At 41.1% G+C, this 12,263-nt stretch overlaps 1 protein-coding gene across 2 annotated transcripts in view; it reads left to right on the top strand.

Moving 5' to 3' along the window:
* SHB (SH2 domain containing adaptor protein B) overlaps positions 1 to 8,724 on the top strand; it is a 60,861-nt gene extending 52,137 nt beyond the window's left edge. The window contains exons 6-7 of one of the 2 annotated variants that reach the window (XM_082301873.1): positions 5,786 to 6,002; positions 7,548 to 8,724. In XM_082301873.1, the coding sequence (XP_082157999.1) occupies positions 5,786 to 5,969 (184 nt within the window). In that variant the 3' untranslated portion in view covers positions 5,970 to 6,002; positions 7,548 to 8,724. Of the gene's footprint in view, positions 1 to 5,785 lie in introns of both variants that reach the window. The other variant, XM_082301872.1, reaches the window with a different exon arrangement.
* The last annotated feature ends 3,539 nt before the right edge of the window (positions 8,725 to 12,263 follow it).

The raw sequence follows: 12,263 nt of genomic DNA, 5'->3' as shown, positions 1-12,263 counted from the left end.
TCCTGCCTGCTGTTGAAATGCCTAGTTTCAAAATCATTGTCTGAGACCTGTTCTTTACTAACAAGCAGACTGGTGAAAAAGGTTGAAGTAGATGTGCAAATTAAAGAGGGAGAGCCATTTCTTACTTGTAAATGTTTTAGGTGTTCAGCAATTACTTCAGTGCACATCAGGCTCACCAGAGATGCCTTCCTGATGTAACCAAGGAACAGGATCTCAGGATAGGGTTGTCATCTTTCAGTCTTGCTCAGTGAAGACCGGGCATCAACTGAGCTCTACTAGCTAAACCTTTCAGTTGGGATTTCCCCTTCCCAAGGCTCTTGCAGCAGTGTGCACCCTGCCCACACCACTTCATCTCCTGACTCGCATTTCAGTTTCGGGAAGTGACTGTTCTTAATTTTAGATTAGGATTATCTCACAAGTTAACTAAATGTGCGGTCTGTGAGTAAAAACAGTAACAGGCATTACTTTCTGTTCTGTCAGATAGTTCCTGCACAATCACAGCCACTGGAAGTACAGAGCTGAGTTCAGAGAGGGTGGTGCCTATTGACATCCTGATCCTGTGGACTAATAAACAGGCATGTGGTTTCCCTGAATAGCAAAGGAAACTGCAAGCTATGTTTTTTTTTGTCATCACAGTCTGTAGAAGTGGTCCTGATTTCCAAAGCTGAGTATATAAACTTTGGGTAGTTCTGGGGTTTGGATGAATGCTGGACTTGCACCTTTCTGCTGATTTTTGTTCTTGGAAGTAACCCTTGTCATATTGTAAAGATTACAAGTTTCTTCCTGTCAGTATAATTTACAAAGAGGTAGGGGGATTTTTGATGTCTCTAAATTAGAAATTGAATAAAAATATGTAAAAGTGTATTACTAGTCTGCTGCTAGCCTAAACCATAATGGGTCCCAGCTGTTAGCAGAAAGCACGGATTCTGTCACTTCTACAGAAAATCCAGCAAGCTAAACATTCTCACTACCTTCAAAGCAGTAGATGGGAACTGGTTATAGAGAATGGAGCCTGGACTCAGTAGTGATCTTCACACAGTGGGTGCGAATGAACACTTCTAGACCTTGTTTGTAGGGGAAGAAACATTGTTTATTTTATTGTGGAGACAGTGTCTGTCAGGTGTAGAATGACAGTGTTGTGTATAATGTGCTTGAAAAAGAAAAACTGAAACAGGAAAACCAGTTCATAGGCCAGCCTCTGAATGTCTCCAGTAAATGATTTTTTCAATTTTTTACTTTTTTGTCTGAGGTTAAGTAGTGGTTTTTATTTTTCAGAAGAGGTTTTATTTTATTTTCTTGTTCTTACACATTGACATGAAACATTATAGGTTTTGTTCAAAGTAACAGCATGTAATATAAGTTAAAATTATGGAATGTAGTTCAACCCAATTGGAAAAGCATTTCTGGATGGAAAAAGAGCACAACATGTATTTCCTACATTGCTAGATTTTTTTTTTCTGATGTTACTAAAAAGTTGTTACTTTTTTCCTTGTGCAAGTGACATTTCATCAAAATGAATGCAGAAAATCTGTTGTAACAAAACAGTGCTTTCTTCTGCAAAAGTAGTATTCAGAAGACTTGGCCAAACTTTCTGATTGTGAGCACTGAATGAGGTTTCAAAGCCATTAATATTCCCTGGAAAAAAAATACTAGGTTTAATATCTAATTAATATTTATTAAACCTTCTTTTATCACACTTCATGTGTAAGATCAAAAAAACACGTTCCGATCAACTGTCTGCCCAATTCCTTTCCCATCCTCACTGGGTTTTGAAGACTGAAAGAAAATATGAGGGGAAACTGTAATTCAAAGTCTCTTGGTGTTGTGGTTGTGTTGCCAAACATTTTAAACAAGGTGTGACTGACTATTAGTCATGTATCAAGAATTGTGTCTGTGTAATCATCTGTGCTTAAGAGTTCCAAAGAACTTTGATGAAAGGATTAGCAATTAGCAATTTTCTTCTGTATTTGAAACTCATGGGAATGGTTCCAAAAAGGAAAGAAAGGATGGAATATTGTCTCTGGTAGCACTGTTTTCCCTCAATTGAATGAAGATGTGGGGAAGAGTTATTTCAGCATTTGAAAAACCACCATGACATGCAGAATTCACATTGTAACAGTATCACATGCCTTAGTTCTGGTCCCAACACCTTCTCTTGCAAAATGTGTATGTCTTACCTCTTCAAGGCACTGGCTTTCATCAGTGCTCACATATGTGAATTTGGGATCACTGTTTTGGTTCTTTTCTTTGAAACCCTTGTGCCTGGCAGGTTCCAATAGTTATTGCTGTTGAAAGAGCTGAAAAATAGGCATTCCAAAACCAGGACTGCTCAGTCAGGCACTTGTTCAGGTAGACTCCAAAAGTGCTTCAAAAACTAAGCAGAAACTTATTTACAACCACTTCAACCATGAAGCTTTTTTCCCCATCATTACCATGAAATTTCAGTCATTTCTTTTCATACTAAATTCGGAGCTTAGATTGAAAGAGTTTGGAGGAGAGGAAGAGCGAGTATGACTTCCAGGTTAATTTTTGACATGGTCTCTGTAATTCTAGTCACTGGGCTAGCAGCAATAATGCTGTTAATCAAGTGCAGATGCATTCTGCCCTTACCTGTTTCTAAAGGCACTGATTCTCTGAGTCCAGGCATACCAGAAGAGGGGAGACTGTGAGACAGATTTCAAGGAAAAATAGAGAGGATGAGACCAGCACAGAAGGATCCTTGGAATAGATGTGAATAGTTTCACAGGATAGTTTACAGTTGAAAGTGTTTAATTCAAGGGCATGGTTTCAAGGTGCTAAGTTGACTCTCTTCCTACTTAATTTGTTCTACATTATAGAAGATGAGAATTGTCTGGTTTGTTATGTTTACTTGCTACCAGTGACAGTTCATTTGAAACGTAAAGACGGCAGAAAGGGAGTGAAGGAGAAAAATATTTGAAAACATAATCTTTGCTTTCATCTACCAGTAAGCCTGAAATAGGGCTCAGTTTAAAGAGTTCTGGATACCCAGAAAAGTAGCCAGGATAGAAATCAGGTCTATCCAATGTGATATTGGCTGCAAACACTAGCAGTAAGTAAAACCAGTTCATTAACTGAAGGTTTTTGCCTCTCAGTTCTACTCCTTTATGAACAGAAAATTTGTGTGTGAGAACTGCAAAGCTTTGAAGACAGTTTCACACACCTTCCAGTTACCTAGAGGATCTAATCTTGAATGGACCTCTGGAGGAGTCTAGTCCAATCCCCTGCTCCAAGCAGTACACACTTACCAGGTTGCTGAATGCTTTGGAAACTTGTGAGGATGAAACCCTCCTGACCTGCCTGATCCTGGTCCCTGGGCTCTAGCACTCTTGTGAGGAAGAAGCCCCTATGTCCAGTGGGAACTCCCTTGCAGCCTGTGCTTGTTGACTGAGAAACTTCTGTTTTCTCTATAACTCTCCCTTTTAAGCAGATGGGTGATTGCAACCTGACACCCTCCATTTCACCTTTTCTCCTCCTGGAGACTAAACAGACACAATTCCACCCTCGTACATCATGTACTCCCACTCCCAGACCACATTTAGTGGTCCTGCTCTGGATATGCTCCAGTATTGACATCTCTTATTACAGGACACCCCTCTCACCAGTTACAGGTGCAGCCTCCCAAGCACTCTGTAGAAGTAGTAGTCACTCTCTTCCAGCAGCTGGCTGCACTTTGCTATGCAGCCCGGGCTGCAGTAGGCCTTCATGGGCAGTCCTTTGAATCATTCTCCTTCCCACCATGTGTCCTCCCTACCATAGTTCCTTTTCTGGCCCATTGTGCCCCAGCTTGCACTGCTGCTTAGGTTTGCTCCATCCCAAGGGCAGAAGCTGTAGATTTGCTTGGGCTACATTCCATTAGCCTGCTATTCATGACTTCTAGCTCACATTCTTTTCCCTCACCTTCAGTGTGACCTTCCAGAAGGCTCAGCTGTCATGATATAGTAGAGATTCTTTTTGTGTAAGCTCAATGACTATGTGCTACTGAAACCTGAGTACATACATAGGGCCTTTTTGGGGAAGCAACAGCTGTCTGTCATGAATACATGGTTTGTAGCAGTTAGTTCCTACTGTGTGCGTTGTCCTTCTGTTCTAAAAAGGGCTTGTGTCTTTTCCTTTTCTTCACTAAAGTGCACTTAACAGATTGTTCTCCAAACCTTGCTGTACTTCTGAAATTAGCATGCACCTTAATTTATCTGCACACTTTCAAGTCATGTTGTAGCAAAGTAGATTCATAGTGAACTGAAGAAAGAGAGCAATACATCTGTCCTCATAAGTATTTAAAGATGTCGCTCTTATTTAAGGGAAATAATTTAGAGATCAATTATGACTTGAAAGATATATTTTCCCACTAAGAAATTGATCTTTAAAGCAAGATTTTAAGCATGTAGAGCCGTAATTACAGTGCCTGCAGTGGTTTCTGCCCACCAGAAAGGTTCTCTTCATCAGAGAATTGTTGAATACATCTGAAAGACATGAGCTTGATTATGATACAGATGCTTACAAAGGGAATGCTGCACCTGCCAGCTAGAATATGGCAGATTTTAGAGAAGCTGGTTTTAACATAATTTGTTTTCCTGCTGCAGCTTTCTGTGTCATCTTGAATTGGGTTTCTTTGCTGACACAGACCAGCGCTTTAACGCTATTGTCTCTGCCCCTGGACACACCTAGAAGATGCAATGGCTTGGAGCCAGAAGGTTAGGGATTGGGACATCAAACAAGCTGTAAAAACCTTCTAAGCCTCATTTAACATCTTCACATGTAGGAGCTGTTCTTTGTGCTTGTGTTGTCCTAGCTGAACTCTACACTTTTAAAGTAGCCTATAATGTTATGTTAAGACAGCAGACACTGAAGGGTCACTTTTGGGAAGAGCTGAGGCCAGCTTTACTTCTGGTGCTGTATGGCAGTGTGGGTGCTACCCATGAGAATGGCATTATGTTGGACAGGCTGCTTTGCCAAGAGCAGGCAGGTCAGTTCCATGACACTCTTCTTCTGCCTGTGTAATCACGAGCCTTCTCTCAAAGAGGCAGTGTATTGTGCAGACCGGTCAGAATGCTTCTGCTGTGGAAGTCACACTGTGGTTTCTGCCTGCAAAAAGACCACAGGATAGCAGCCCTTGCTCATTATAGTGCTCAGTATAGTGCAGTATTATACCATGAACCTTGGGAACATGCTCATCTGGAGAAGTTTTCCCACCTGAAGCCACCAGATTACACAGAAATATGTTCTGGACATTTACTGCCAGGGTGGCATGGGTAAGGTCTGTTCTGAGGCATCCACAGGGTAGAACAGGACATGTCTTGCCTAGCTGAGCAAGGTTTATGGCCCACTCATGCCTGTGAATGGACCCTCAGGCCTCTGACAGGCCAGCACCACAAATATCTTTGGGTCCAGAAGTAATGACTTGCTATAATGAAAACTAAGTGTTCATAGGAAAATACTGAAGGGGCTGGAGGGAGGGGCCATGGGAAGGAAATGGATTGTCCTCTGGCACACCTTGGGATTACCTTCTGAGTGAGACAGCCTTGCATGTGGATCCAGGCAGCACAGGTGCTGAAAACAAAATACTACCTTAGGCTGCCTTTGTGGTGGACTGTCCATGGGTTTGCTACTAGCAGTCACTCTGTCAAGTCTGGCCACTGTCTCAGGCTGTCACCCAGCAACTACTGGCATTTTGTTCTGCATTCCCCTCCATGAGGAGAGCCTGTTACGGTGCTGCACCCCTCCTCTCTATGCACAAGCATGAACTTACACTTTGCTTTCCTTGCAGGAGCAGTCAAGGTTTTATGCATATGAAGCTGATGAAAACCAAAGAGAAATACATCCTGGGTCAGAACAGCCCTCCCTTCGACAGTGTTCCTGAAGTCATCCACTACTACACCACAAAAAAGTTGCCTATCAAAGGAGCAGAACACTTGTCCTTGCTCTACCCTGTGGCTGTACGGACTCTCTAACAACCTGGTCTCACCCCTTCCTGTGGATGGGAGGTGAGAGATAAGCTGGGTTGTACAAAATTCGTTGCCAGAATTCAGAGCTTGAGTCTATGATGGGGAGAGGCAGCCTTTAGTCTTGTGAATGTGGGCTCTCTGCAGAGTTGTCTGTGGGACTGTGTGTGTGATACACTTGTGCTGCAGCATGCCTCTATGTATTGCTGCATAAGAGAAAGAACACTTATTTTAGTGCAAGGAGAGCAGATAACCTTCCCAGACCTTCTATGTGAATGAAAGTGCTTCCCAACAAAAGTTCTTCCTTCATGTTTTGAGAAGAATCAACAAGTTCTTCTCAGCAGTAAAAAACCAACAACTTTTATTCTCTTGCTACCCTGAGAAACTTCTCCATGAGAAAGAGTAACCTTACTCTGAGGGACCCTAGGGTGCTCTTGATAGACCTGAGAAGGAGCTGCTTAACAGGCAAGTCTCTAGCTCTGGTCACATAGCTTGATGGGTTTGGGATTTTTTAATGCAGTTTCTCAGGGTAGTCAAATATTGAACTTCTGTTAGACACGCAAACTTAAAATAATTTTGTGAGAGTGAATCACAGTCAATTACTTACAAATAGGGGATGTAATTAAACAGTAGTTTGTTATATATTTTTATCCTTTTTTGGTACAATAATCTCTTAATGTTTACTGTCTTCATTTGCAAGTTTCATTTGTAGGTACAGGCAGCTAATTCTGTTTGGGGCAGTTACACCATGATGTTTTAAGTAGTTAGGATAAGTAATTTTGATATGTGGGTTAGTATTTATGCATGAGGGTGTTCAAAGGCTTTTATAAAGCTTTAATAGGCAAAATCTTCACTTGCTCATTCATCTAGATCAAACAGCTGTCCTACTGATGTAGCAGGCTAGCACGTGTGTCACACTGCCTTTCCACAAGATGGCTTTTGCAGCTGTGAGAACTGTGGTGTATGGCAGAGCAGAATTTATTTTTCACGTCTGCCAAGGCATTCTTAAAGCACAGCCCCGTTGGCACATACCTTCTGGCCAGTGTTCTTTTTCACCATGAGCAGAAGCCTGCCTCCTGCTGTGTATTTCAGTCACTGACAGCCAGAAGCACTGTAGAAGCCGTTCTGTATCTTAGTCCTGCCAACTCAGTGCCCATCCATTTGGGACATATTTTCTACATGCTCTGTGTGCTCATTCAGTGAGATAAGTGAAAAGTTATAATTGTACACAGGCTGGAACTGGGGAATCTATAGCCTTATAGTCCTCGTGTTGTGCCATCTCCCACATACATTTAGAATGTTGTGCATTAACCCATCAGCTGGTATAGTAGCAAACTGGTTTTATGCAGGTTATATATTTTACAGACAGCAATAGGACTGTGAAATTGTGTGCTATTTAATTCAGCTTTCTTAGCTACTACTATTTTTTTATGTATGCTTAGAAAGAAGTGCAGATCTGAAAATTGTAATGGAATAACCACTTACTGCCTGTAAAAGTAGTGCTTCATTGTATTGTCTACTCTGATAAGAACCTCAAGGATGACCCATATACTGTCACTGGTGCTAAATATTCTGTTTCTTTTTAAGCCTGCCTTATCCTTTATATGACATCCAATGCAGATTGAACAGAAGTGGATCATATGTATGTGAAGAGCCCAGTGTCATTCTGTGCAGCAACGGTAGTGGGTCAAACTGTCTCTGTCTCACCCAGAATCGGAAGCTGTGTTGAAATAGGTTTTCCAGTTTTCTGAGAAGGGTGGCACAGTGGAGGACAAAGAGACAATATTCCTCTCCAAGTGAAAACAACCATCGCCTTTTTCATGTACTCACCTACCTGCTTTTTTTATTTCCCTAAAGCCTTTGCATAACTCTTTACTCTCTTAACATCACCCAACTGACAAGAGCATACAGGCACTTTTAAATTAGTATATTCTCTCACCAGAGTAGGAGTTTATGAAGGTGGCAGAGCTCACACAGATTAGGAATCAGGTGATATCTGCTCTGTCTGAATCTTGGCCTTTGCGGGTTCAAGCGACACTATCATGCTCTTTGGGACAGAAATATGTCATGTTTCTTCTTTTGCATGTTGAATCTGGCATGGTTGCTGTTCCATGGTCTGTTTTTCTTCTTTAAAGGAAAAAAAATGTATGCCCCTACTCTGTCTAACAGCAATTACCAGTAGAAACCAACAGCAGCATCATTAACCAAGGCCTTGTCTGGCTTCCTTAAGCACTTTGTCTTTAATTCATGGGGATAACTATTGTACCAGACCTTTCTTGTCATGGGTCTGATCAAAAGTCAGATGAAGCCAGCAAGTGCCATTTTATTGCTGTCTGCAGATTTTGGGTTGGGATTCATTGCTTCATACAAATCATGGGAATATGCATCATACAAATGTGTATACAGCTTATTACAGCTTCAAGGATCAGATCAAGGTTCTTGGTTCAGCAAGAGGAAATCATCTCAGAAAGTATTGGTTGTCCATGGGAAGGTTTTTTTATTATTTTTCTAAAAGACTTTTAGAAAGTATTCGGTAATTGCAGAATAAATAAAACCAGGATTTTGTTTGCACTGTAATGTTGTCTTTGTTTATTTAAGTGATTGTATGATATTTTTCCAGTGAAGGAATATTCTTCCCAGATTTTTTAATGTACAGTGAAAATGCAGTGTGTTAACAGTGTGTAGTATTGCATATAGGTGGAAGATCTTGTAGTGATCATGCCTATATAGCACATTAAAAGTTTATTTTAAAAAGAAATATAAACCTCTCCCTTTTCTTCCTCTGATTGTCTTTGTATATTCAGATTGTCATAAACAGCTAATAGTTGAAGCAGCCTTTTAGAACAACTCGTTTTTATTTGTCTTAACTGTGTTGTGAAAGTAATCATTTGGTTATAATTTGGAGTCTGGAAAATGATATGTCTCAGTTCTACCCTGACTAATTCTCTTGATCATGTGCACCTTTACAAGGGCTGACATGGGTACATGTGTGAATGATATTGCTGGTGATGTCCAAGGAATCCAGTTTTTGCTGCTCACAACATAACTCTGGTGAGTCACTTTTTGCAGACTTTATAAGAGGTGTTAATTAGGCTTCTATTTTGATGAGTATTTCACAGCACGAGGAAAGCTGTGAACATCTGTATGATGTGTAGGAGAGCTTTAGTGGCCGAGATTGCATTTCACAGCTCCTTCCATAATTGGAAAAATAATTTAGGTTTGTGGAAGTACAGTCATCACCATGGTTTCTGTACTTGTTAACAGATTATTCTCTTACTTTGAAATTAAGTCTTCAGAGGCAGGATGCAAATTGCAGGGCTGTCTTGAATGCCAAGGTACAAAACAGTCATGTGCAGCTTCTCAAAGAACATGGCCTGGATCTGTACTCTGAAGAAAACTGGTTACTGCTTGGAGGATGACACATTTGTGTGCTTCTCCTCACCGTCCCAAAGGGTTTTGCACTTTATCTTGATGTCATGGCTCAAGCTGGCCACAAACACCCTGTGGCAATGTTGGTGGAGTCTACAAATGACATCTTTTAACCAGGCTCTGATTCCATTTTGACACTGCTACACTGCTAAGCTATACCCTGGTGGACTCAGTCCTCTGCTGCTGTAAGTTACTCATACTCTCCTCAGGTCGTACCTCAAGTGGTGCCTGAGCAGAACAAGCAAGGTCTTAACAGAAGTTCAAATAAACAAAGACATCACCCCACACACTACTCTACTATCTCCCTCTAGAGGGGGTAAAACAAAACCAAGATGAAACAGAACTGTCTGTACTCCTGGTCTCAGCAAGGGGTGAAGGAAATAAGGGGATTCAACTGGTTATCGTACATTTTTTTTAATGACCTGCAATGAGCCCACATAAAATACTGCATATTGCTTTCTTTTATTACATATTTCTGGAGTCCCCATGTAGTGGTTTGGTCCAAAATACTCATTACTGTTTATCTGCTGTGAGATAAGAATTAGGAGAAATGCAAAGCAGGCACCTCAGTTTAGAGGCATAGAAAGGAACAAAAATTAATTTCTGGGCATAGGCAGCGATATGGGATACACATCATAACGTCACCCCAAGACACCCCAGTAAGAAGGTAATCACAGAAAAGTAAGTAAGGAAATAACAGCAGCCGAACAAAGCTGTTGATCTGAAATGAAGCCAGTAGAAGCCCTACTGAAAAAAAAATGTTCATATGTTGCAAGGGATGAACAATCCAATTTTCTGCAGCTTGTGATTACCTGTCTTGAGCCTTGAGCTTTCTCTGAGAGCCAGGTATGCACAGTCTAGAGATGCTGTGGCGACTTCAGTGCTCTGCACCTTGTATTTAGTTCAGTGATAAGATTAGACCAAACATTGCCTTTGCTTTCAGGGTCCCTGAATTGCATTTATTGCTGATGACAATTCCAAGACAAAAGCTTGGTGAAGGTTGTTGGCAAGTTGATTATATTAACCCATTCCCCAAGTCTGCCTCCAAGAAACAATGGTTCTAACTACAGTAGAAATATCAACAGCATGGTTGGAAATCTACTGAGTTTCATAAGCCATGGGGATGACTGAAACATGATGATTATATGAAATTAATATATAGAAAGAGTTACAGGACTGTCTATAGAATAAGGGCTAGATTGTGTCAGGTGGTATGGGCTGGGCCTGGCTGAAATTTAGTATGAAAGAAGAGAGAAGAATAAGGGAACGGTTTACAGGTAAGCAGCTTGTTAACTGCTATGAGAGTTGTAAAAGTGTCATGGAGAAAGTGTGGCGATGCTTTCAGAAAGGGCGGACTGTAAATGCCAGTGAGGCAAGAGCCAAGTGTGAGACACAGAATTTGAATAAGTCTGAATCGGGCATTCTCTACCAGTCTGTAGCAGATATTGTCCAGGGTCCCTCAAGAGAGACACAGAAGAGACCTGCAAGAGGTAACCCAGTTGAAGAGATTATGAGGAAAGACTAAAGAAACTTGATGAGCATCCAGAGAGACTGAGAAGAGAGCTCAAACAAAACCCTGGGGAGGAAAAGGGGAGAATTCATTAATATCTTGGGAGAAACACAGGGGACCCTACATCCTTAGAGACTACACACAGTAAGGCTGGAACTGCTACACTGACCCTCCTGACTTCTCTCTCAGACTGTGTGGTCTCCCACATAGGACAAAGAAGTTACATTAGGAGCCACTACACTGATCAAACCAACTTTTCTTCTGAGACTGTTCTGTGGAACAGGAAGGTCATGTTGCTCATGGTTGGCATCACACGCTCATCCATGTCTAAAACGTTTTTGGATCTGGCTTCATTTAGACTCTGCACTTTTGGTCTGGTCTTTAATTGCAAAAACCAGCCCTGCACTCCCTATTTTCTTATTAATTAATTATTGTTCATTATTTTCAAATACAAACTTATGTGATATAATTGTATTACATTATTATAATAAAAGGATTCCAGTTAGTAACTTTGTAGGGCCAGGATGGACCATGGTTTCAACCTATTACCAGTTCTGTAAAAATAAGGGCCATGTAAACAATGTCTTTGATTTTTGTTGTTCGTTCATAATCTCCTTTCAGCACAAATGTAGTAAACTTTCCTCTGGAATTGTCTTATTATTTACCTCCAGTAATTAGATCCATTTATAGAGAGGACAGCCTCTAAGATCTTGTCATCTGTCTGCTGTGTCTACACATTAAGACTATTTTTATTTCCATATAAACATATCAACATAGAATCATTTAGGTGATCAAGTCCAACATTTAACCTTATGCTTCAAATCAGCCACTAAACCATGTAGTCTTGGGAGGATCCCATTTGCCCCCATAGACCTGTGTGTGTCTAAGTGGTGTATCAATTGCTAATTTTTTTCCTTGGATTATCAGGCCATCATTCTGTTCCCCATCTATGTCTTCTAGCTCACCAGATGTATTGATAGAAACATTTTGCTGGCTACTGCAGTAGCCAAATTAAGTTCTAGGTGGGCTTTGGCTCTTTTAATTTTCTCTCCATACAAACTTGCATCTTGGTAGTCTTGGTAGTCTTCCTGAGTGGAGTTCCACTTCTTCCAAAGGTCATAAACTCTTTTCTTTACTGAGTCACAGGCAAAACTCTCTTGTTCAGACTGGTTTTCTTCCCCCCAACCCCCCCACCCACTGCCTCCAGCACTTGTCTTTTGGCATACAGGGATGGTACTTCTGCACAGAATCACAGAATCATTTAGGCTGGGAAAGACCTCTGGACTATCGAGTCCAATCTTTGGTTGATCACCACTTTGTCAGCTAGGTCATGCTAAGTCCAGTCCTTTCTTGAACACCTGCAG

The sequence above is a fragment of the Coloeus monedula genome (assembly GCF_965178545.1).
Source record: "Coloeus monedula genome assembly, chromosome: Z".
NCBI lineage: Eukaryota > Metazoa > Chordata > Aves > Passeriformes > Corvidae > Coloeus > Coloeus monedula.
This window is presented reverse-complemented; position numbering and strand designations above follow the sequence as displayed.